Source organism: Mchenga conophoros, linkage group LG8 (genome assembly GCF_057382185.1).
Source record: "Mchenga conophoros isolate Kocher_MC1m ecotype Shallow Benthic linkage group LG8, M_conophoros_male_GT1.1, whole genome shotgun sequence".
Lineage (NCBI taxonomy): Eukaryota > Metazoa > Chordata > Actinopteri > Cichliformes > Cichlidae > Mchenga > Mchenga conophoros.
The window spans coordinates 386964-413796 of NC_140533.1; the positions used below are offsets into that span (position 1 = coordinate 386964).

The window sequence follows — 26833 nt, forward strand, 5'->3', positions numbered from 1 at the left end:
GCCATTCTGAAAGCTGACAGATGGGGTTTGTGTGTACTGATTACAGTTAGGTCCGTGAGTATTTACACGATGACACAGTTTGTGTTATATTGCCTCCGTACACTACCACGGTAGAGTTTAAATCAAACAATCAAGAATTGCAGATTCTTACCTTTAATTCAAAGGGATGGCAAAAGTGTTTTTGTACATAGTCCCCATTTTCAGGTGATCAAAAGTAATTGGACATTTGACCGAAAAGCAGTTTCATGGTTGAGGATGGCTTAAGCAGATTAAAAAAAATCTGGGGTTGATTCAAATGTTGAACTTGTATTTGGAGGCTGTTTACTGGAACTCTCAATATGAGGTCCACATAGATGTCAGTGCAAGTGAAGAAGGCCATCACTAAAAAAAGGCCAAATCAACAATGAATGTAACCACAAAGATGATGAAACACAGCTAACGTGTGGAATTCTGTCTGTGGTTAAGAAAATGACTTCAGAAGCCGTCATGAATGTAAACACACAGGGTTTCACAACAAAGTGCAAACCGCTGGTTAAACTCAAGAAGGGGAAGGGCAGATTAGGCTTTGCCAGAAAACAGAGCTTGCACAGTTCTGTAAAATATTTTTGGACAGATGAGACCAAGATGAATTTGGTACCAGGTGAACCAAAAAGACTGAAGAAAGAAAAGAACAGCTGATGATCTGTTATGGCATGCACGAGTGCCTATGGAGTCAGGTCACTAGTGCTTATTGACCATTACATGACAAAACACTTTTCTGCATAACAACAAGAAACAGACACTTTTTATTTGGCCCATTGGACTTTATGAAATGCTTCAATATTACTTACCCTGATGTACAGTAACCACCTAACCCTTTGCTTTCCAACGTTTATGCGATTAAAGGCATTGTTTATTTTAAAAAATCGTGCTTTCACTTTTAGGTTATTCAAAATGTATTTTGTATAATAACAGCTACAGACATGAAGACTGAACGTAAGGTGGAGGTCAAAGGGCGCGCACCTGCCGTTTTCATGCTCTGAAAAATATTTCCCTCGTGGTTGGCTAGAGCTCGCCACGAATCGACAGCAGACCAATCGGAGCACAGTAACTGAGTTTAAAATGCCACTTGCTTAACCAAATGGATGTGATTGGCTAGCCAAACGTGGCCAGCCAATTACAATTTCAGGTTCGTCGTAAACAGACTGCACTGGCCAATAGCATATGCGGAGGGAGGGTGTTTATTTTCCCTAATGACGACAGCACCTTTCTTGTGCCAGGAACTGAGCAGCGAAGCAGAGAAGGAAGGAGGAAATCTGATGGGAGGGAGCGACTACAGCAGGAATATTTAGGATACGCGCTTCGTCGTGTAGCTATGACTCCAAGGACACTGCAGTGAGGTGTTCCTGGTGTGTTGGCTAGCTGATGTACGACGAGATTAGCTAGCTGTTTCTGTTTACCGAAGTTTGGGCTGAAAAGTTCACGGCGGTGCGGGATCGGCGTTTAACATTATTATTGGCTCTGTTCTACTGCTGAAACAGACCTACAGATACAGAAGACATGGTGTCCTGGATGATTTCGAGATGCGTTGTGTAAGTACAGAGACCGCTCAAGGAGAACTTTCCTCGTTTTATGAGCAGCCGCTGTTTGCCTGGCCTGCTTGGCTAACCCGTTGTCGTGCTTAAGCTAAGTGGAGGCTCGAGTCATTTAAACTTGTACATTCGCTCTAAAACAACATCGCTTACGTCCATGCAGAGCTACAAAGTTGTTCTGTTTATGAAATCTAGTGTTGTGGGGACGCAAGGTATGTAATCTTGTCTGAAGCTAATGCTAACAGAGTCATAGCCATCCGTGGTGCTGGTGAGTCAGTCCTAAGGAACTGTGACTATTGTGAAGTGGAACTTTACAAGCCTTTACATGTTCCACTGTGAAGGAGTGTCAGGTACAGCTGTCAGCCTGGAGATATAACTAACCAGCAATGCCCGGTTCAACCTGTTATCCACAATGTTGTCAAGACGCATGAAGAAGTGCGCTGCTATAAGTGGGGGACGGATTTGGTTACTGGATAGTTATTAAATATCCAATGGCATATCACTGGATATCACGTTGAAATTACGTATGATTAAAGCAGGTGTTTAATGTGTTGGGAGCATGAGAGACATGTTGATCTGGTAAGGAAAACAGTAACTTGGGAGTCGACATAATTCCTTTCTTCCCGTCTGCTCCTCCCCGTGTCTGCGTACGTCCACAGGGTAATGGCGGATAGGAACACCAAAAGCCCTCTGGGGAGAGAATAAATGCTCCTCATTTTTAACTAGTACAGCCTGTTACTGTATAATGAACACAGTCATGGGCTGACGGTGCTGCACTTGGGCAGTTATGACGGTGCTGAAAGTACAGAAAGAAGGTGTGTTATTGTCTTAGACCAATAATTACATGCACACACATTCCTTCTAATTTTAGATTCATTTGAACAAAAGGAAAATTGTATAGCCAAGTGTACAAACCACATTCGCCTGTACAAATTGTAGCTAGAGTGATAATTTTCATTTTACTTGGACAATAACTTATCCCAATCCTGCTGAGAAAAAGCCTTTAAATCAGCATGCGGTCCATTACACATGCTCTTTTCCAGTTGCTGGTTTGAAATTCAGTGTAATTTTGTTTAGTCACACATTTATTACAGTCTGCTATATGCTTATGCATCGCCACAAAGAGACTGTTATCTCCTACACAGATAATGTGGCGAGTGTTACCATCTTTTTGCATCTCTCCACGATCTCATAGCTGGTGTATTTTATTATAGCTGAAATAAATAAGGTTGTGTCTACACATAACAGACAACTTGTTGTTAAAAAAGTTCTGTACTTAGACCCCATTTTTACTTTAACTTGCTAAAGAAACGCCAGCGGTAACAGTTTAACAGGCATCAAATTGTATTTTTGCTCCCACAAGATGATTCCAAAAAGCTGTTGGTGGAACATTCAGCATATCTAAAGTGGAGGACAACATCTCAGATGAACAATTGCTGAAAGTCATTAAATGAGAAGAAAGAGGACAGAAGTTTCAGACTCTCCTTTGCACGTTGTGTCAATCAGCTGCCACAGCAGCTCTGCCTCGACTCATTGATAACAGGTAGTCAGAAATGTGTATAGAAGGACTTTGTGTTGGTATCCTCAGATGCATGTTACCATTTTGGAATCAGCTTTGTGCCACAGCTTAAAATGTTTGCAGTTGCTAATGTTGTAGAAATGCTAAAGGTAACATAATGTATCTAATAGCGTTTAACACTACTGCCTCCTCCACAGTCAGCACCAGCATGTGACTGATTCACAACGACTTTTAGTAAAAGAGCTTAAACAGTGTGGTACTGGTACTGACTATTACATGTTTGCTGTTGTGATGTCCCTACTTGTGAATATCCATTTTTATGGACATTGCTTACTTTTCACATCTATTTTCCTATCTGTTTTTTTCCTTATGCTTTTATTTGGCTCTAACTCATTTTCATATAGAGTTAATGTTATCTATATGTTAAAGCCATAAAGAACGGCACACAAGGATATAATACTGTGAAATAAGGCAACAGCACAGATGACGTGGCAAGCATGCAGTAACAGCAATCAGTCAAAGTCACTGCCACAGGCCCAGTTTGATTAAGGCAAACCCCAGGCTAGAGCTTTGGTTGGTTTAGCCCATTAGGCTGTGCAAGTGACCTATGTGTTTAGGCTAATGCAGGAAAACATCCCCTCTGTAAGCAGTGTCCTCATGGTCACCACCAAAAAGGAAAGCAAGTCTTCAATTTGAGATCAAGGACTTCTGTCACTCTGCAAAGAGAACATGTAGGTATAACTAACGGTTTCTGTAGTGCACAGGGAAACCCTGGAAGTGTCACCGTAACATAGGGATAGAATCCAAGAGTTGACATTGTTCTATTTTAAGGTGATGAACTCAGCATGAGGAAAAGAGCAGCAGCACCTCATTCTTACGCGTTTCCTTTTCACTTCAGTGTATCTCCCTTTCAGCAGCTATTTCCCTCGTTGATTGTGCCGCAGTAGAAAAATAAATCAAAGGCTGATTTTCAACCTGTTTCTAATTTTAGGCAGCACCCTCACAAGTCTGCAAGTTAATGTGCCAAATTTTTGTGCCTTTCTTCAAGTCTGTGTATTCAGCTTGTTTCATAGTTGCCGCGTCCTTTTAAGTTTAGTGACAAAGATGTTTGAGTAACCTGCTTCAGAGATAACGATAATATAACAAAGGAAGCAGTGATTAAAAGACACAGTGGGATTTTAGCATGCTCAGCTGTACAGGTCCAAAAAAGTTTTCCTTCAAAAGAAAGTTTTTGTTGTAGAAGCTCGCCTGTCTCTGCCCGTCTGAGACCCTCACGTTCACTTGTATTGAGGGGAACAAAGTCAATATTCATGCACCAGCTTCACTGTGCTAATGTGTGTGTATTATCCTAACCATAGCTCTCTAGCTAACCACCATGTGGCGCACCATTACATGCCAGCTAGCCAACTTCAGTAACCCTACAAATCAGGCCGCTGTGTGGTTGTGTCTTTATTTATATCCAGTGATAGCAGAGCTGTATGTTTTAGTTTTTCAGAACTCCCTCAGTCAGAAAACGTCCATCATCTTTAGATAGAAACTAGTGATCTAACTCTGTGCTAACTTGTAACGCTGTTAAACTTCTTAAATCCTGTTTTTCATGGATGCTTGTGTGTTCAGCTGGATTGTCACACCTTTTAGAGCAGCCACACTGATCATTTGGACGGTTTTTGACTCAGCAGTGTTTGAGTTTGGGAACTTAAGAGGAGTTTGGACCCAGAAACAGCCATTGACTGTGTTTTTAGTGGAAAAGTCATGTAATCAAGTTCTTATTCCTAAGGCTCAAACCAGATGGTGGGAGCTAAAATCTTGGATATCTCTGGGTCTCCCACTCCTCCTCTCTTCATTGTGTGTGTGTCTCCTGTGTGTTTTTCTTCTGTGTTTTTTTTTTTTTTTTTTTAAACACTGCTCTGTGTTTCTCTGTTCTTTCCTTCCACCTCCATCCATCTGGTTTTTGGTGGTGTACGATGTCAGGAAGCCAGGGAAACTGACCCGTCGCCCAGAGTCAAAACCCATCTGAAAGCATTATTTTCACAGCTGCATGCAGAGAGAGGAAGGGGTGGGGCTGTGCTGAAATGAAGCTAAGAGGAAATCAGAGGGAATATAAAGAAATGGACAGATGCTAGTTTTGGCATGATGACATTCAACATGTTTTCTGTGAGTATTTGTAGTTTTCTTTCTTATCCTCGTGCACAGGATACGTTTAAGATCACGAAAAATGTCAACGTGCTCTTGCTACCATAGTAACTATCTAAATGTTTCCTAATAGATTTTTTTAATATAAAAATATACGACACTCCTGTTGTTGTACTAAAGTGGTACTCACAGAGGTCAGACACCATGGCATCAGTAAAGATGAAACCTCTATGTAAAGTCTGTACCAGAAGCATGCCAAGGGTGTGACATACAAAACAAGGAGTCCAGCCTGGGAACGATAGACCTCCGTGTAGATGGGACACAGCTGAAAGTCTAAAGGAATCTCTTTGATCCTGAATGATTCAGTTTAAAATAAATATTAGTACATAAATCAGCACAGTCACATGACCCATAGTAATCTAATTAGGCCATGTGAAGCTCGATGACAGGAGGACATTTGATACTTTTTTCAAACTTCAGATTTGTCCTCAATTCGTCTTATGGCAGGTTCTGCTCTGGTTAGTTTGCCACAGGTCTTTGGCTAAACAGAGTAAAGGACTGCACAGTAACTGTAGTTTAAGTGTAAATAATAATGTCTTGGTTAGCATGTTAGTTTTCTAAAACCAGAAGGGACCATATTTGGATGATGTGGTACAGTATTAAGTTGTTAGCAAGCTGTGAAACACAAACACATGTGCTAATTAGTGCTAACACTAGACTTTCATTCACGAAGACTGAGGCTCTGTTTCATACAGAAGCTATTTTAAAATGCCATTAAAAATACTGAAGAAGGTGCAAACACAGTGGAGAGGTCCAGTTCAAGCCTCAAACAGGACGATTGGCTAAAGTTCCCAAGTCAGGAGCCGTGTCAGATCAAAGTGGCTGCACTCCAGCGTCATAAGTAAATTCACCCACTTTACAGTAACTGTCGATAGAGGAACAGAACATTACTTTTACTAGGTAACGTATCAAAGTTGATAGCTATGGGGATGGAGGCCAGATTCACTGGCTGGTTTGCTGTTGCAGCACGTACGGTAGCTGCTTCTTCACAGTTTCTTGTTTTGCACATCACCAACCAGAACCTGCACCAGGTGAAGAAATGACTGGTGCGACTGCGCTGAGCTCAGTGTAGTTGTAGAGCAGAACAAAGACTACTGTGGCTGCTGCAGTCTGAAAGGGTGAAGTAGCAGTGACTCTGCAGAATGAGAAACTGCCCGAAGAATTGGCTGAGTATATTACTCAGTTATTTTTTTATAAATAGTTTGCAGAGAATTACAGAAAAGACAGATTAAAATGCATTAATTTAATAATGTAAGACAGTGTGCTGAGAAACAAGCTGCAAGTGCATTAAGAAGGATTCACTCACCCTTCCAAGTCATCAAATTCAGCTGTTTCATCGCCCTTATTGTGACAGGTGTATAAATCAAGCACCTAACCATGCAGACTGCTTCTACAAACATGATGGATGCCACCTGTGCAACAAGTACAGCTGTGAAGTTGCCTTACTGCTAAATATTCCACAGTTGGTGGTATTGTAAGTGGAAGCAACTGGGAAATGACAGCAACTCAGTCACAAAGTGGGGTCAGCTGATGTGGAGACACAGCGTGTGCAGAGTTGCCAAGCATCAGTCACTCAGAACAGTGCTTCATGGAGTGGCTTTCCATAGCTCAACAGCTGCATCCACAGTGTTACGTGTCGTGACTGGACTCGAGAGCAGTAGAGATGTTCTCTGCAGTGACAATCACACGTCTTCTGTCAGGCCAACAGATGAGTCTGGGTTTGACAGTTGCCAAAAGAAGGTTAGCGGTCTGACTGCACTGTGCCAAATGTGAAGTTTGTTGGAAGGTGGATTATGGTGTGGCGTTGTTTATCAGAAGTTGTGGCGCAATCCAATATAACCTCTCTGAGATGAGCCAGGAATTCTCGGGATCAGTGCCTGAACACACAAATGTGCTTCTTGAAGAATGGTCAGAAATGTCCAATAACACTCCTAAACCTCGTGGAAAGCCTTCCCAGAAGAGTTTGAAGTTGATATAGCTGCAAAGGGTGGGCCAGCATGTATTTATAGACAGACATGCAGTACAGTGTATGTGCATGACCTGTCCAGAAAATCTCTGGGAACTATTTTCCCTCCAGTTCTTAAAAAAAGTTTGAAATAAAGCTTTATTGCTCTTGATCTTGGAATGGGCATTGATTGGCTGCTGATGTTTTGATTTTGTGTGGCTTAAATATTTTTATAATAAAATGTATGAAATAGCTCAGGTGACTCCTGCTGAGACAAATCCACTCTTGAGGTTTGATTTTCCTGCCTGTGATTGTCCTACTTTCCTGGAGGAACCTTCCACACCCGCCTTCACTTTCCTGCATAACATACCGTCCTTTAAGTTTAACAGCGTTCACCACCAATATGGGTACTCATGGATTTGTTACCAAGTAATATCTTTGCCATCATATGAAACTGAAAAGCCGAATCCTACGTGACAGCAGATGTGGAAGACTCACTTTACATCTTCGGCCACATACAGCTCTCTTTGATTTTAAGTGGGCTGGACTTTCATTGGGAAAGTAAATTCCCAATGAACTAAAAACATTTAACTGCACATTTAATCTCTGAGTAAGAGTGTGTGTGACGAGTCGTCTAATCGTTGCTGCTGTCAGGAGTCGGTACAAGGCGTGGCTGTAGCTGCGGCGGTAGAGCAGGTCACCTACTAATCAGAAGGTTGGTGTTTGGTCCCCGTCTGCTCCAGTGCATGGCAAGTATCCTTGGCTAAGATACTAACCCCAAGGTGTCTCTGCTCCACCGTCAGATTATAGAACATATCTTACATGCAGGAAGAGTGCTTGTGTGACTGGGTGAATGAGGCAGGTTGTGTAAAGCATGTGCTCAGAGTAGAAAAGCGCTATATAAGAACCAGTCCATTTACTAGTCATTTAATTGAATTATTTTCGTATAGCATCAATAGCTGTAGTGGAGATTTTTATCAGTGGGACAGGCTGTAAAATGTGTGAAAATACAGTTAAAAGAAGAAGAAATCAGTGGGCCTGACTGCAGTGTTTTCTGGGCTGATTCTGAATCTTGGACCTTATGTTTGACACCCTTGGTATGGCGAGACCAGGACGTCCTTGCAGGCTCTTGTCCCTGTGTGTCTGGGTAGTCCAGGGTCTGATCTTGGCAGCTTTCCTGTCTGCTTTAAACGCTCACACAAAACCCATTCAGCACCAGAACAGAGAAACAGGATTCAGGTACAGAGTTTTGTTTTCCGTCGGTGGCTCGGCTGTGTGCTTCTCTGCCCTTTATCGAACAAAAAGCACATTTTTGAACCTGCACTGACATGACGCAGAGACGTGACGAGCGTGTGAAGTCTTGGTTACCTCGATGTTTCTATAGCGACAGCTGGAATATAAACAGCTCTGTTTGTTGGCAGCTCGCTGGTTACTGAGGGGACTGTGGTCCGAGGCGGTGTGTCTGTGTACGATACTGTATCCGTGAAGTCTGTGGTTAGAGATTTTTATAGTGCAAAAATGATTTAAAGGCTTCCATGTTTCCTAAAAGTCTGAAAGTTGTTCATAACTAATCAGTAAATAAGCCGATTATTTACAGCCACGGGGCAGTAAATACTCAAAGGATCCGTTCTTGGTTGCTGAGCTCTTGGTAAAATCCTCAACATGTAGCAGAAGGGTTAAATCAGCTCCTTTATTCTTACACCATCATGAGATTATCTGATATTTTTGTCTTTATAAATGTCGAAACATTTTGCAAACATGAAAGTATTTATGTTGTATCCCATCACTGCTGTTGATGTAAGTGATCAGAGTGATCGGGCACTGGAAGGCGGAGTCTTGTTTTTCTTTTAATCTGATCCAATACTGGATGATTAGAATGATCGATGTCTCCGGCCTGTTCTCGCTTCCTTGTGAGGCGTGTTCGGTATTATGAACATCAGTTCCTGTTCCAGCTGCTCGTGAGAGGAGGCTGTGTGCCTGTCTGTGGCTGCAGCGCTGTATCGTGTTGGGTGCTAACTGGAGAAGTTGAAGATGGCACTGATATGGATGATGGTATTTCTCTGGATCCAGGCTACACTTGGGTACGAGAGATTCTGTTTAGTCCAAATCTGTGTTTAGCAGATACCATTTAATCTGCTTTGGCTGTTTCCTCTGTACAGAGTTTCTCACAGGCTTCTTATCATTTGGTTTTCTCTGGTGTTTGCAGTGCTGTTGTGAGACTGGTCAGGTTGTATTTGAGTGGAGGCACAAACAGACTACAGCATTAAGATCAGGATTATTTGATTTGGATGGAGAGGATCGTCCCACGCTTATGCGAGCATGTCTGGACTCGCTGTAGCCGCTGCTGTTGTCATGGTAGCTAGCGGCAGTCCGGTAAAACTCATGAAGCCCGTCTTTCTAACGTGTGTGTTTTAATCGTTTCCCATGAACATCCGCAGAATTAAAGCACTGAAATCTTTATGATGTTAACATGAATCATTCTCACAGTTAGCACAAATTGAAGACCACAAAAATGTTGGGACTTTCTGCAAGACAGGGAGCAGGTCCATGACCACTCCCAGTCAGCTGCAGTCTTCAAAGCAACTTTAATGCGTTCAGACGACAGCAGTAAGACACGGCGAGTCTATCATTCGTCTGGTTTTTGTTTGATATGGGGCTAGTTTGGCAATTACATCGATTCTGTTTGTTATAATACAGCGATTAACCATTAAAATGAACAAAATCACAATTCTGTTTCCATCTACATGTATAGAAAATACAACTACACAAATGTAGTTGCTTCCATTCAGAGTCTAGCCAGAACCTTCAGACTTACAACAGAAATGCCCCCACAAAGAGCCATGCAGTTGCTACAAAATGTCTACATAATGTCAGCAAATTCACTTTTATACAAGAACAAAAAGAGCGCGACTAGTTTAGTCTCCTCTTCCAGAGAGGCGCTCGCAGGTACTGGGACAGCCAGATTGCAGTAGTTTGCTGATTGCAATTAGACAGACATTATTTGCAAACCTTTGCCAATCTGTGTGAGAGTGATTGCAATCAGACAGCTATGTTCCAGCTGTGTACCTAAACCTTGCTTTGTGATCAAAAGTGGTGAGACTGTTGCATCCTGGTCCATGCTCGACCTCTCAGCCACTACATAAGTTAGTTATTTATTCATTTTTGTGAAAAACCCCCAAGAACAACCAAACAGTCCAGTAAAACTAGACAAGGTAAGCAGGGTAAAACAAGGTAACCCACAACATTGCTGATGGCTACTAGCTAACTAGCTAAAAGAGTAAAAGTTCTTTACTGGTTTTATTCTGTCCTATCGACGAGTCAGACAGCTTTAAGAAAAGACTGGTGACAATTTCCACACTTTTTACGTTAAATGTGACGTACAAAAACTGCAATGATACTAAAGCACTTATTTTGTGCTGTAGCCATGCTGTGCTTCTCCTGTCTGTCAGTGTTTCCTGTAATCTGTGCAGCTGAGTAATGTTGATGGCAGCTGACAAACTGAATGCCGCCCAAGAAGCTGTGTGTTCTTATGTGGTGCACAGTCAGGGTATATCTAGCTTGTGCATACTGGAGAGACCTGCACACTGTGCTGTAGACAGAGTAACCTCAGTGCAAGAGGAGCTTAAGGAAGAGGGATTGGAGGAAAGGAGTGTCCCACTTTAAATTTATCGAGTCGCTTATCTTGCATTGTGAGTCACTCCTTCACAGGCTTCTACCATGAACAGTATATGGTGTTTACCTAGTGTGGGTGTGTAGATGTTCATTGTTTTGCTGTGTGTAACGAGAGCTCTCCTAACGTCATCTGAAACGCTTGATCCTTTATTGCTCGTTGTGCAGTTTCTCTTTCGTTCAGGTGAAATTCAGTATATAATTAAAAAAACGAGGCCTGCACAGTCAAAAGCACCTCAGCTTCAGAAACCCAGCTTCACATTCTTCATATGATTTTCTCTGCTTGAATCTTAGCACACAGTCCTGAGTGAACAGTGCAGTATTTTGGGGTAGTGTTGAAAACTGCATAGAAACCAAACTGTTGCATTATATGACAGAGGAAAGTGGGATATAAATGAGTCCCCACATTGTTCAGATGCAAGAAATGATGGTTTTTAACAATAAAAACGCAGTTTTGGACGTTTGCCTTAGCTTGCATGGTGGCACTGCAGGCTTTCAGCAGTGTATGCATTGGTACAAACAAACCAACATAAAAATAATTTCTTGTATACATGTGAAACAGAATGTATAAACCTGCAGCACTGGTTCACCACTCAGTATCTACTGTATCATATACACCATGTACGGGCCCGTCTTCGCTATGTATGCCTGCTGATCAGCGTGTTGAAATAGGGTGTGGGTTTAAAGGCAAAGCTGTGTTTCCACATACCAGCGATGTTACAGTGCAGAGAACTTTCCTGTTAAACTTTACTAGAGAAACTGTATTTGTGTTGATTAAATTTGAGAGAAGTTGTCATGTGTTCTGTCTCCATGCAGGCTGCTGTTTGGGACTCTGTATCCTGCGTACTACTCTTACAAAGCTGTCAAGACCAAAAATGTTAAGGAATATGTAAGTTCAGAAATATTACTTTTTATTTACTTCTCTTCTCCTGCATGACTTCATCTCACACACAGACACACTGTGGGGGGGTGAGGGGGGGGTCTAAGTTATTAACATTTGTTAATGTTGTTTTTAAACATTAGAAAACATTTCATTTCAACAACTTCGACAAATTAGGAGGTAACGTGGGCCAAAATGATCTGGAGCATGATTATAGCTTTTTCACTTAATGAGTAATTATTCCAGCAGGCATGCAAATGAATAATATCATCAAGTGACGTCATTTTGTATGTGAATGCGTCCAGCATGGTCCTGCTGACACAGCCGTCGTGCTTCATGTGCTTCATGTGCTGTCTGCATATGTCAGTGAAACTGAACATATGATGTTGTAAGTTTAAAATATATATCTTCATCATTATGTACCTTTTTCAAAATAACCTGAATGGTGATATTAACTCAGAGATGATATGTGCAGTACAGTAATAGACTATGTTGGACTAATGCAGAGCAGGCTGTGTATCCACTGTTAGTGACATTGACTGCACAGCCCCTTTTCCATCAGTACCTACTGGGATCGACTGGGTATGGTGTGCCACAGTTTTCCATTAGGTCATAGTACCTGGTACCAGGTGTGGGGTTTTTTTTTTTTTTAATAAAGTACCTGCTTGCCCCGGGGTTCCAGGCGATCCAAGCAGGCACTAAAATGTGAGGTCATCAGACTGCATGCCACTGATTGGCTGGTCAGTAGCGTCACTCGGTGAGTCACGGACAGTGTCTCCTTCATGAAAATTAAAATGGCCATTTTTGAAACTCTGCATTGAATGAAATGGCAAAACCCCCAACAAAAACAAGGCCATGATCTTTGAGAGTGACGAAACGCCACGGGCCAAACACCAGGTATTGTGTCGACGTCCAACTTTGTTGTAGCGTTCGTGTCGCATATTAATTACATTGCAGGATGCTCGGGCGTGTTGCTATGACAACAACCTCGTTAGGTAGTACTGGATTGGGCGACCAGTCAATCCGTGGGGAGTTGATCCGAGGAGGTACTGATGGAAAAAGGAGCTCGTGTCACATTTTTCTACATTCAGGCTGCTGATGCTGTTTATTTTGACTTGACAACTTCCACTCGTTACACAACAGCATCTTTGTGCTGGTTAGCGGTGTGAAAGCAGCCAGTGCTCATGATGTTCTCCCGTATACATTCTCCTATTTACTGACCACTTTATTAGGTATGAATCGATCATTCAGTGTGCCTCTGTCTGACTTCAGAACTGCATCGACGCAGATTCAGCGAGGTGATGGAAGCAGTCCTCAGAAATGTAGAAATGGATTTCTACAATGGCGGACCTTTAACTTGACTCTCTGCAGTGTTTACATGCTTACATATACAACACAGTTTCAGTCCCTCCACACAAAGGGCTCAGTTCTGCTTCTCTGCGCCATCTTTGTTTACTCTTTCCCACCCAGGCTTCTAGACTTCTGATTGGCCAACATTTCTACACGGTTAGGAATATATCGCCACCTGTTGCTTTGGCATGTTCCTAGCAGCGTTTTCCTTCGTTTTTGCATTTACGTGTGGGCGGGATTTAAAAAAAAAAAAAAAAAGAAAGCGGTAAATCTCAGTTTTCAAAAGTACCCGTGTACGTGTGGACGTAGCCTGAACCTCAGTTTGAACTTAAGCAAGCCGACTTGCTTAACTATTAAATCTATTGGTAGATTAATAGTTCTTTTGAAGTGAGTTATTTCTCCCCTGTGCCATTAGAGGACTTTAGAGTCACCCTGCCTACCAAAGCTCACTTTCATCTGTGATTACAGTCCTCCATCCTTTGAAATATTTTCTTCTCTGTCAGTTTTAAAAATGCGTTTGATGGTTCGAATGATTTGATCTTTCATCTCGATTCAGACATTCTTGTCCTTGTCTTAGGGACTAGCCCCTCTGCTAGATACCAACTTGCTTTCTTTAAGTCTTTTGCAGAATGTTAAACAGGTCTTGGGACTGATTACACATTTGAAGCACGGCTGGATGCATATAGACGATATGCCCTAGAGGTGTTTTGGCTAAGGAGTCGGGTGATGTAACTAATACCAGTGAGAGTGACATTCCAGTCTGCTGAGTTAGTAACACATTCACATACAGCTTTAACACACCCTGTCTCAGACTGCTGCGTCTTTCACCCACTTACTTTATCCTTATCTGCTCTTCTTGTTAGACCTCTGCTTTTACTTTGCTTTTGCAGAGGTTCATAAAGGAATGGTTGGAAATGAAGATCAGTACTGTTTCTTGTTTCATGAAGCAAGCTGTACTTAAGCTGACCAGGAGAAATACTTTGTGTGCAGCGCAGCAGCTATTCTGCGTCTCGTTGCTGCTTGTTTGTAGCTGCAGCTCACCCTGCAGAGGTTACTCCAGTTCATGACAAACTTGAAACAGATTCAAGTCCCAGCCTTCTTCTTTGTTCACTGCTTATGAAAACGTGCACGTACCATTGCGCTCACTGACTGATGTTAGTGATGTCGCTCAGTTTCCAGCAGCGTTGTAGTCGGAGTTGTCCATCCATGTACAGTCGACCACACTCAGTTGTAGATAAACAGGTCTGAGATCAGCCGTGTGTATCCCTGCCATGATTGAGCAGGCCTGTCTGCTCCACCATGTGAGTACATACAACATATCTTTTGCAGTGTGTTTTGGAAAACTTAAGCTGTTGTGCATCAAATGCTTTCCAGATGGTGTTTCCTGATTTAAATTTCCATTAATTTTGACAAAATCTCTAACACGGTGGATTGGACTCTGTGGTTTACAGATGGCTGTAGACGCTGTACTTTCAGAAAGGTTTGTGTTAGGTGGCTACAAAAACCCAAACAGTCCTCCGGTACAAGGACTGAACTGTAAATGAGTATGAAAAACAGCCAATAACCAAATAACAGCTTTCAAAGACCTCCAGAAAGCTTGGAGAGCTGTTGCTCAAGACCACTTAAATCATTTTAAGAAGGTCTGGGATGAAATGAAGGATGACTAAAGACCTGAGCACATGAGATGTTGCTTTATGGTGCTTCAGTGGGGCCAGTATATCGGCCAGTATCAGCTATTTGCCAGTTCAGCGTATCTGCACTTTTGATGGCTGATCAATGAACATAGTAAAGCAGAGATGTGACAGATGGCCTTAAATCATGTTGCATGGTTTTAAGCAACTTACCTTTTGGCAGCATGTGTTTGGAATACCACCAAAAGAAATCAGCTGATCCAAGTATAGTCTGGCAGAGTGTAAACAAGTAATCCACAAATCTCATAACTAACTACATACATCAGATTCTTTTTAATCCCTAGATATCAGCGTATTGATCGAGTGGTGCCCTGTCAGCACTGCTTGGTGAGGTGGGGAGAAAAACCTCTGGGAGAAGCTCCAGCACAGGTCATGAGAGAGAGAGAACTTTTTAGCACCGATGTAAAAGAAAAAGCTGCAGTCGCTGTCTGTGCTTCACTTACAGGCTTTTCAACCAGTCAGCGTTCTTTGGACTGAATGTCATTGCCAACATGCTGGAGCCTTTTCGGAGGATTGAACTCAAAACCGCCATAAAGCCTCCGTATAAGGAATCATAGTTTGTCTGCAAAGCCCAAGAACTAAATAAATTAAGACCAAACATTATGAGCGATGCAAACACACTTTAAATAAAAGCTTGTTAGTCTCTGCAGCTGAGGAACATAAGATGTGGGTCAGTGCTTGAGAAAAGTGTTGTGATGCTCTGTGTGCACCTTAGGAGTTTGGTATGATAGATGACAGATGACAATTTGATGACTAATCGATAAAACTTTAGTGTTTCTTTCATTTAGTCAGGATGAATTGATGGATGGTTAATCAGCTGCTTGGATGCAAGTTTGCTCAAAATTCTTTGAGTTTGTTTCAGAGGCACAACTGAAGCTCGGGTGGTCGTAACTGTTGCCCACCTTTTAGCATTTTACCTCTTAGCTGTAAGCGTGGGTGTTATCACACAGTGGGGCTGGCAGTGTGGAGCATCTACTAGGAGGCTGAGGTGTCGGGCCACCAGAATTTTGATCCAAGTTTAACCTTAGCAGTAGTGGCTGTGCAAGTCTAATGTAATGTTTCTTCTCCCCCCCCCCCTGGAAGGCAGTTATTCAAAGACAGGGTCAGTAAATGTCTACTGTAGCCCCAGGAAGCTAAAAGGCTGGTGTATAGGTTACATCTTAATGTCCTTTGTACTGATAAGATGAATGAAGGAGGAAAGGAGCAAATATTCTATCAGAAATGGAAAGCAGAAGGAAGCTGGGAGCTGAAATGTCTGAAGCAGAGGGAGACTGAACGTATAAATTAAACCTCTCAGTGTCAGCTCACTCTTTACATTTAGTGTGAGTGTGAGAGATGGGTGAATGTGTTTCCCTGTTGTTTCTCTTTCAAACACACTCTCACAGAGATGAGTGAAGTAATGTCATTAAAAACGATGAGAAGTCTTGGCTGACTTTCCATAATCTGCATTTTTTGATCTTGGATGTTTTTCATGGTGAACAGCTGTTCAGCATGACGGAGTGGTAGCTGAAAACCCCCCTCTGTGGGCAAATGGGACACAATTAAGCATCACTTATTTACTCACACACACCTACTGCTTGGTTTAACATGGAAATCCAGTCAGACGGGACTGGAAAGCCGTCAAAGAGGGACGAAGGAAGCCAGACCGCCGGGGGGGGGGGGGACCTTTGTCTAAGGAGCTTGGAAAGAAAAGCGTCTGGACTTCTTTAAGTTGCTTGAAGACGTTTCACCTTTCATCCGAGAAGCTTCTTCAGTTCTAAGGGCAAATGACCTTAGAACTTAGACCTTAGAAGAAGCTTCTTTGACTACGATGACCTGGATGACTGAGAACCTTCACAGACGTCCTCAACCTTTGTTTCACTGCTGCCAGCCTGCGAAGGAGGCAGAGGCTTAGAGAAAGAACAACATCATTTAAAAACGAGTTTATTAGCTCAAAGCTGTCCACTGGGGTTCGTGCCCATGTTCGCTTGTTACACCAGTGTGGAGCAGGGTTCTTAGTAGAATAACTTTTGAATGCTCTGCTCAGTCAAAGCTGAGGTGGTTGATCATCAAAAATGATCAATTCTACCCATTTTCAAAATGCAGCTTTTTAGAAGCACCCATTATGCCTCAGGGCATGTAATGTAAGTCAAAAGAAACCCCAAGTATGTCACGTTGTGGGCATTACTATGCTATAAACGTCTTCTACTGAAGGACGCTGTCACAAATACAGGAAGTGTGCCTGTGTTTATTACACAAAGTGATGCACTCTGGGTCGATGATGCAAAATGGTGGCACTCCAGAGCCGCTTATTATAACTAACTAACTCTAACTGTTCAGAGCTACGCTTCCACTACTGTAGATATATTCATAGGACATCTGTTTACCACACACCGGCACATCTGTATATATGTAGCATATCTTTATATTTGTTCATAGTACACCTGTATATCTGCCCGTCTGCACAGATAGAACATCTGTGTGCTGTACAGATCACCTGTATATATTCATCTCTACTCGACTTATCTGGATATGCTCTGCTCTTATTGCACTTGCTGCTCTTGCAGTCTGCATCTAATCAGAAGTGTGTTTTGTTACTCTGTATTCATTCATGTGCAATGACAATAAAGTGGAATCCTAATCCCGACAGACCAGAATATACAAAATATGAGCTGCTTTTGGTTTTAACTTCCTGTGCGCAGGAAACGAGGGATGCAGTATGAATCCTCACGGCTATGGAGGGCCAGGAGTGACAAAATGAATTAATTAAATACACAAATTAAGTAATTAATTAAATGTGTCATTAATTAATTAAAAATTGGAATTGATTGAATGAATAAATCTATCAATAATTAATTAAAGGCACGATCATTCCATTTAAAACATTGAATTATTTATTTCCTATTTTATTAATGACACGTTTAATTAATTATATAATTGCTTAATTATTTACACATTTAATTATTTATTCCGGTTTTTAATGACGTATTTATGTCATTCATTTTGGCAGTCCTGGCCCTGTGGCTGTTCATGAATGAATTTCAGCCCATCAAAGTCAGGGGCGGGGTTAGTGCTGAAGTCACACCCATTGCTTTGGGCTGCTGCGAGGCTGTATTATAAACTGTGATATGAGTCTGTAGGTGCTCGTATCCTTCTTGCCTTCAGTCGTATTAGTTTCCTTCTGGAAGTGTGTGATGTGTTTCATAGTTTCTAACAGTGAAACGTAACGTGACATAAAAAAGCACGCCCCACACAATCAGATGTTAATCAGATTTTATTTTTATTTTAGTAAATCTAAAAAATCCTAACAGACAGAGGAGCTTAGATTACAGTTGAATTAAAACAAATGGATGATGTCATCATTTCTTCATGATCAGCATGCTGGTTCAGACGCTGCTGCTCTCGGTGGACATGCTCCCTCTCTGTCCTCCTCGTATAACAAAGATTTTTAATGTTAGTGTTAATATTAGTAATGTTAAGAGGTGATGCATGGTTTAATGCTCAGCCAGCCTTTTAAACGATGATTCATGTCTCTCTGCCTGTAGGTGCGGTGGATGATGTACTGGATTGTATTTGCCCTCTACACTGTCGTGGAGACGATCACTGACCTAACACTGGCATGGTGAGTTTGCCATGAATGTTAAACACAAACGCAGTGAATCAAACATTATGTAAACCTCGTGAACTCACATGTCGTACAGATACATCTACACTGACTGTGTGAGTGGAAGAAGTTGTTTTCCTCGCTACCCTGAATAATAATGATAGAAATGTACTCTTTCCTAGTGTAACTAGAATAAACTTGTGGTAATGTGGATGTGCACTGTGTAGGAACAGAGTCACATTTGCAGGAACTTCAGGTCGAGTTTCAGTGATTTTATGAATCTCTCATGTGGCAACATTTAGCTCGAAGGAACAATGTAACGATTTTGAGGAATTGATGGAGAACGATGTTTTTTTTTACAGATGTTATATGCAGTTAAACTTTAAAACGCTGACATTTCTAAAACCAATGAGACGTTTTTGAATATTTATTATTACTCATTAATAAGAGAAAATAATTTCTTACCCGGTTACTCGATTAATCGATAGAATATTCGATAGATTAGTCCATTAATAAAATAATCGATACCTGCAGCCCTACAGCTGATGTTTTATCAGACAGTCACAGAAAGTGCTGGAACATGTCGGTGCAGTCCAAAAAACCATAATAAACCTTCAGAGCTGTGTGCAACAAAAACTTGACAACAGGAGTGGAGTGGGTGCATATCTCTTAACCTGTTTTTCTGCAGTGGAAAGCATCATTATGTACCATGGGTTAAACTTACCGTGTGTGTGTCTCCATATCCAGGTTTCCTCTCTACTACGAGCTAAAGATAGCTTTTGTGGTCTGGCTGCTGTCCCCTTACACCAGAGGAGCAAGTCTTATTTACAGGAAGTGTCTGCATCCTTTGCTGTCCTCCAGAGAAAGGGTACATTCATCCGTACATCCACGTGTAATGCAGGTCACACTGCTTTGTGCCCAGTTCAACTGTGTTCTAAAATGTAATTGTTGTCTTCCTTTAGGAAATAGATGAGTACATTGTGCAGGCCAAAGAGAGAAGCTATGAGACCATGGTGAACTTTGGCAAGCAGGGCCTGAGCATTGCAGCCACCGCTGCGGTCACTGCAGCCGTCAAGGTAAGTTATTCTTTTTTTAATTTTTCACGTGAGTGCACTACAGTTTTATGTTAGATAGTATGGCTAAGTCAGTTTTCATCTTCTTTCTCACTACGTTGCTACAGAGTAGGGCTGTGCGATATGACCAGAATCTCATATCCCGATATAAGACGTCTATCGTCCGATAACGATATAAATCACAAAAATGTAACATTTTCTGTAAAGTCTGTGAATCTCGGGCAGCTCGACTTGTGTGAAGTGTTTCCTGCTGGGCGTCGTGTAGCTGGAGTCGAGTGTTTTAACCGATGCATGAAACGATACATTTTTAGACATAAGTTGTAACGGCGCCGTTTTCTTTGTGAGTATTTATTACACGGCGTGCTGCGGGGAAAAGCCTGTTCTAACGTTTGAGTCTGAGCTTTATTTTTTAGCACCTGGCGTCTTTTTTACTTCTCATCCGTAAATAATCTGCTCTTTCATGTGATTCAGTTTATTTTGAAAGGTCTCAACAGGATCTTGAGCTTTATTGTGAAAGGTTTAAGTGGAACATAAACAAACGGACACACGATGCTGTTACCGTCGTTGTTGCTAACGACAACGCATAAAAACAGGCGCTTGTCCGTCTGTAGTGTGGTTATATTAAATATTAGAGAGAGAACTTTAAGAAATGAACACAGCCTCTACAGTGACATCAGAACCATGAACAAATATGGCTGTAAACAGTTTATTTTGCGACACTACGAAACAAACAATAGCGTAAAATGAAACGATACACGTTTTTATATCGTCATCCGATACATATCGTTATATCGAACAGCCCTACTACAGAGGAATAAAATACCAGTCTGCGGCTTCAGCTCTCTTTGCTTGCAACAGCTTCCTTTGTCTGTGTTCTACAGTAGCGCCTGTGGGCACTGAATGTCCTTATTTAGCGTGCTAAATCAGACGTAAGAGCATACAGACCAGGGGTCGGCAACCTGCGGCTCTTTAGTCCTTACAGTGCGGCTCCGCGTGGTTTGGGAAAATAAATTAGAAGTGTTTAGCTGAAGTGTATTTTATTTATATTAGTTCTTTTTTAACTTGTAGTTCTAAATTGGAAGATTATTGTGATATTGAAATATAAAAATAAAATTCTATTATTTTTTTCATCGCTCAAAATAAGCGTCACACTCGTGGAAGCTGAAACGGCGTGCATTTATCGAGACTTTCAGCCCCACGTAGGCCAGTTATGGACCTTCGGATCCACATTATGTCAGCAGCTCCACCGTGAACTATGTTAAAACAAACACGCTCACGCCCCACAGACGACAGCTTACAGTCCTGTAAAGATAAAGTGACTTCGTACAGCCCCGACCTGCAGACGCTGTGCGCAGAGGTTCAGGAGCAGAAGTCCCGTTGTAAACATATCACAGCAGACCCGACGATGTTTGCATGAACGCGCTTTTCAGCATCTCTTTATTGACCACTTTACACACAGTTGCTGACGCACACAGCCGGCTGTAGCTTTGCAGCTCACAGCCCCACACATACCACCAGACGTTAAGGCGGCGAGGCCTGATTGCGGGTGCAGCTCAGGTGCGTCCGCCTCCCCTGCAGCGGCGCTGCAGACCACGCCCCGCCACACACATTAACCAGGTAAAATACATATTTAGGCAGAATTTTGCAAATATATATTTTTCATTTTTTAGCAGCATAGAGCTTATTTCCCCAGTTATTTATTAAAAGTCAGGTCAAGGCTCCAAAAGCCAAAGGTGATATGAGGGGGGCGGCTCACAGCAGTTTTTGTTTGCTGGATTATTTTAGTTCAGCTTTTGTTGTATTTCTTTAAGAGTTCAAAATGTGTTCATTACATGAATAAAATGTAGTTTTCTCTGTAGCACTTCATGGATGTCATAAGCAACACGCCTTAGTTGTTCACACAAAGCATAAAGGTAAAAAACAATATACACAGTGTTATCTTCATTCTAGATGTCAACAAGTATTTTCTTTTGCGTGGAAACCGGCTCCAAATGGCTCTTTGGGTGTTGAGGTTGCTGACCCCGATATAGACAGTCACTGTGGCATTGGTGCATGACTGAGTGCATAGGAGATGAATCGATAGCCTGTACGAGATCTTCACTTGACGATGTGTCTGATAGCCTTTGCACATGCTCACACATCCTCTGTGCATGTCTGTGCCTCAGATGGTCTTCCTGCAGAGCCAGTATAAATAAATGACATTTGAACTGGTTTCTTCAGCATTTCTTGAATACCTGAGTGATTCAGATACTCACGCTTCACAGCACCTGAGCAGTGGGGATGCACTACAAAGAAAAAGCGAATGGTGTCAGGTTAAATACTGCTGTACTACTGTGGATCTAACTGTGAGACACTACAAAACAGTGAACCCCTGTAACAAATTAATAACTGCTCACATTATTATTATTATGATGCTGATGATGATCAAGGATTAGTCTGGTATTAAGTAATTTTATTTGTTTATGGGAGCAGCTGAAAGCAGCTTTATTAAGCAAGACTGAACAATTGAAGCCCATGTTCAGAAATGGAGGAATAATGACTAACTAGTACATTATTAATGATTAATAGTATGTAGTTATTATAATATCGAACTATAATACAATTCTATTGTGTGTTTGTGTGTGTAAATAAATAAAGACTCAGAATTAATCTGAATTGATTGGACCGCTCAGCCAGGATTTAGCAGGTGCAAAGTTCAAGTATCAGAAAATGTTAACATTATGTTAGGATGGTCTCTGTTAGTGTTACTATAAGATGACATTAGCTATGTTACCTTAGCCTAAGCATTTATCCAGTGCTTGCTAACACTTTAGCCTGTGGAGCGGTGTCGGCCGTGTCAAACTAAACAACTTGAATGTTGTTAATGAGTTCAAACTGAAGGAAGTTGAGTTCTTGAGTGGTATTTCCACGACTGCATTGAACAAGGTTCTGCTGACCGTGCTACCCATCGACTCTGAATGGAGTTTTTAACAGGCCATACTTCTTCAGTGGGATTAGTTTGTGGCTGACTTCAGCTGAGTAACAGTGTTATGTTCTGTTTTAGAGAAAGAGCACCTGCTTTTTCACATAATGAACGAGGTCAGGTGTGCATATTCTAACACAAAGAGGCAGCACTCAGCAGGATCAACGACAGGTCTGGTTGTTTTTGTGTCCTTGCTGTGTCAGTGCAGCCTCCTGTCTCCACTTACCTGAAACACCCTGTTAATCAAAGCGATGCCTCTGTCACTGCCCTGCATCTCACTTCTCTCTCGCTGCCTCACTTTGAGTCTCCTATGGTTCCTCCTTGACATGAAGATCTTCTTACATATTTCATCTTTGTGTTCCCCGTTTGTCTTTACAGTCTCTCTTCTTTTCTCCGCATGCATGTTTTGTCATCACAGGGTTAGTAGCAGTTTTTCATTTCTTTAAAATAGGCTTGCATCTTACTAGGAATTTGATTGACCTTGGCTTTTACAGTAAAACCATCTGAAATGCACATAAAATCAATCTGTCTGAAATATTTTAGCTGAGCCTAGAGCTGTGGTTAGACATGCAAACCTGGCACCTACACCACATGTACCTGCTGTCACAGACTGAGAAGAAAAGACATTTCAGAGCTTTTCCTCCGTCCAGTTTACAGTTCAAAGCTGCTTCTTTGTCCATCTCACAGCATGGGACCAAGATTCAATAAATGAAGTCATAGGAAACAAAGTAAAATCTAAAATGTGTTGTAATGTGGAAGCTTGCAGTCCTGGCTGGTTTGGTAACCAACCAGTTTACCAAATGAGTATTACAGCTCGCAGTGCTCCTTTTGTGAGATGTGTCTGTATCCACACTGATAATTGATAAAACATTTGCATTGCTCTTGGTAACTACGGGACTGAAGAACTTATTGCTAATAAGATCACATAAACATAGTTTAGCTTTGAACAGGTAATGAAGGTCACATCACAGCAGATTAGATCCGAGTACTTTCTAACCATCATCTAGGCAACTCTTGGTTAACAATTTGCTAGTTTTAAGCAGATGCAAACAATATAAACAGGGACTATTTTGATGTTCCTGTCACTGCTATCCGGATGGTGCAGACACGCAGTAAACATGCATTTAAGTTGAAAACACTGTAGTATGAAAATGTAGCATCATTGACCCGAAATGTAAGCAGAATAATTGCTTCACTGTATTATTGTTAACTCGGAGTGCCCCAGAGAAACCCAACCACTGTCCTCCTCTGTGGTTGTGTTTTTAAGAATTTGCTGATTGCAAGTGTAACAAACTCGACTAAATATGAGTTGATATTGTGTGTTTGTTGGTCATCAGCATGCAGGGTTGTGAATGTTTTGGATCCTGGGGGAACACTGCAGATCTCAGCTGGACGTTTGCTTTTGAGATGATGTTTTCTGCATCTGCACCAACTTGCCTCCTGTCTTCCCTCTGACGTTTGTTTCTTTTCTGTCTGCACTAACATCCTTGTGTCTTCAGGGTTTCGGTGGTTCAGCAGGCTGCTCTGGGAGGTAAAAACCAGTCAGTGTAAGCAGCATGGACAGAATGTTCTGTTTCGTACAGCTCAGCATCCACCCTTTGATTATCGTCTGTGTCCAGACCCGCTGCTTGAGAACATCAGTTTTAATTTGATTCTTCTTTTTGGTTTTGGTTTTGACATGGACTTGGTGGTGTTGCAGATACATGTCACTCATTATTTACGACACTGTTTGTTTTCATTGTATGTCCCTTAATGTGTTTGACATTAATTTCATTGTTACAGCAGCATGCCGGGGCTTTATGTTTACAAACAACAAACAAAAAGAAATTAAGAATTATGTATCAAAACCTTCTAAATCACAAAGCTCTAAGAATAATAATAAATGAGCTTACATTGGTGCTACAGGGTGAAAATGTCCCTGTGAATGTCTGACTTCATCATTTTGTTCGTATTAGCGTTTACCTGTAATAGCCCAAATATACTGCTGTACATTACAACAATACCTCCCCCCCCCTGCTGTTCATGTTCTTTGTGAAGTGTTTCCGTGGTAACATCTTCATCATCATTCAGTAGCATCCATGATCTGAATGTATTCTGTACCTCGTTATTCAGTTAGCGTATTCTTGTCATCATCAATTATTCGTTATATGTTTAATTGATTTAAGCTTTAATTCCCAGATCTGAAGCAGACGGTATCATTTAATCAATTCCATTAGGTATCATTTACACTAGTGGGTCTAGTTACAGTGGAAATGCAGCTTCAGAGTGCTGAAGCCTGTTGCTGTTGAAGCTGTGGTGCTGTGACTGTGGCTTTGGGCCTTGTTAATGACTCTGCACCCTCTCTGAGAGTCCAGTGTGGATGAGAGGCATCACGAAGGCAAACGAAGCCTGTTTCAGGCTTTATTTGTTCCTGAGGCTTGAAAAACAAGTGAACTAATCCTTTAATGCAGAAGGTTCCTTTCATGATGTCTCCCAGTATTTCATGTTTCTAAAAATACAGCAATGATGAAGGACAAACACAGATCGGCAGCACAACAAGAAATGAGTGTTGTGGAAAAACATGTAATGCTTCTTAAACTTTTTAATGTAAAAATGTTGTCACAGCAAAGTCATTTAAACGACATGTTTGCATTTCTGTGCTCCACCGTCGGTTTGTCTCACAGGTCTTTAAAGCTGCATGAAGCCCTGTACAGTAACAGCGCAGCAGTGCGGACTGAAGTTTAGTTTTCTCTAATGTAAATATTCTCTTCTTCATGTAAGATACTGATAGTCCAACATATGAACGATCTCCTCCACCTCCATACTTCAGTAAACTTGGATCTATTTCCAGAAGTGAAGGCTTGCTCAACAGCAGCTCACAGTGCTGTAGTTTGCAGTGTCTGTTTTTACTGTCAGATTTCTGCCGTTCCAATAATATCTGTCCTGTATTAATATATCATAGTGTTCCCAGTGAACTAGTAAAATCTGAACAGCTCAGTGTTGATATTAATCAGTCACAGCTACACGATGACATTCTGGATACAATGATGCATAAATATGTGGAATTATAATGCATCAAATTTGAATTGTAGCTGTTTAGATGTGATGTGTGTCTAAGGTACAGATAAGCAAAGAAATATTTCCAATTATACAAAATAGTTATTATGAGGATTTTGATTGGTGAGTAATGAACTCTAGATATCTGACACTAGTTGCAAGCACACAAATACGTCTGCTTTTAATTTAGACAAATTAAAGTCTACAGTGTCTGTTATAACAACTGGTGGGATCAGGAACAGGACACCTGTATGACTGTAGCCATTCACGTGAAAGATGACTGCCACACCTGGAAACATGATTCAGATTATTGATAAACTACAGGCTCTTTCTGTGATTGTAACACATCAGCACTGCTGATCTCTGAGATGTTTTTGTGGTGTAATGCTGAGTGTTGTGTGTGCTGCAGGGTCAGGGGGCCATTACTGAGAAGCTGCGCAGCCTGAGTATGCATGACCTCACACAGATAGACCAGCAGGACGACAGAGGAAACCAGCTGTACCAGTACAGCTCCCATTCTTCCAACCCTGCTGTCAGGAGGTCTCGCAGCAGTGACGCTCCGGATGGAGATGGTACACACACTCACACACACTCGTGCGCTTCTCTCATAAACGTAACACAACTTCTCAATCACAACAATTCATGGTAAAGGAAACAGAAAGAGTAGAGCAGCTGCTGCTCCACATCGAAAGGAGCCAGCTGAGGTGGTTCGGGCATCTGACAAGGATGCCTCCTGGGCGCCTCCTGGGTGAGGTGTTCCAGGCATGTCCCACCGGGAGGAGGCCCCGGGGCAGACCCAGGACACGCTGGAGAGATTATATCTCTCGGCTGGCCTGGGAACGCCTTGGTGTTCCCCCGGATAAGCTGGAGGAGGTGGCTGGGGAGAGGGAGGTCTGGGCCTCTCTGCTTAGGCTGCTGCCCCCGCGACCCGGCCCCGGACAAAGCGGATGAAGATGGATGGATGGATGGAAACAGAAAGAGAAAACAGTTCGTAAACAGAAACCTAAAAGAATAAAATCTGTGATTAGAGGTTTGACTAGAACCCTGACAGCTGATTGATAACATGTTTGATATGGTAGCTTTTTCTAAACAATGCTAAGATGAGATTTCCAGCCAAAGGTCAGTCCTTCGTGGTGGATGAAGGTGGCGTCGTTCTGTCTGTCACTGGTTCTCGCCACAGTCTCCATGACAACTACAAAACGTCTCGTATCTGAGGAAGCCTGCTGGGGTTTGGAGCTTTGCAGTGAGCCGGTGACTGGACCTTTATGTTCCCCCTGAAAAGTGTCTCCCTGCTGTGCACAGTTCAAAACCAACCAGGACCCTGAAGAGCCTGAGCTCAGCGTTTAGACTGTTGTGTGAGC

General features: G+C 41.9%; 2 protein-coding genes across 3 annotated transcripts in view; both read left to right on the top strand.

The window, feature by feature from the left end:
• The window catches only part of LOC146567861 (uncharacterized), a 13087-nt gene extending 11756 nt beyond the window's left edge, over positions 1-1331 (top strand). Inside the window, exon 4 of the mRNA XM_085283478.1 lies at positions 1260-1331. Within this exon, the coding sequence (XP_085139604.1) occupies positions 1260-1331 (72 nt within the window). The remainder of the gene's footprint in view (positions 1-1259) is intronic.
• Positions 1165-26803, top strand: LOC146567863 (receptor expression-enhancing protein 3-like). Of its 2 annotated transcripts, XM_085283520.1 has the most exons (7): positions 1165-1571; positions 11714-11786; positions 18343-18419; positions 19149-19269; positions 19364-19477; positions 23936-23967; positions 25882-26057. In XM_085283520.1, the coding sequence occupies exons 1-7, from the start codon at positions 1540-1542 to the stop codon at positions 25916-25918; spliced, it is 486 nt and encodes a 161-aa protein (XP_085139646.1). In that variant the 5' UTR covers positions 1165-1539; the 3' UTR covers positions 25919-26057. The 2 variants fall into 2 exon arrangements, with proteins under 2 accessions (XP_085139646.1, XP_085139645.1); XM_085283519.1 differs by lacking the exon at positions 23936-23967 and having other exon boundaries at positions 1171-1571; positions 25882-26803.
• The last annotated feature ends 30 nt before the right edge of the window (positions 26804-26833 follow it).

Coding starts and splice junctions, on each gene's coding strand:
- LOC146567863 (XM_085283519.1), top strand. CDS start 1,540: ATGGTGTCCTGGATGATTTCGAGATGCGTTGT. Junction 18,420..19,148: donor ACTGACCTAACACTGGCATG/GTGAGTTTGCCA, acceptor CTCCATATCCAG/GTTTCCTCTCTACTACGAGC. Junction 19,478..25,881: donor CGGTCACTGCAGCCGTCAAG/GTAAGTTATTCT, acceptor TGTGTGCTGCAG/GGTCAGGGGGCCATTACTGA.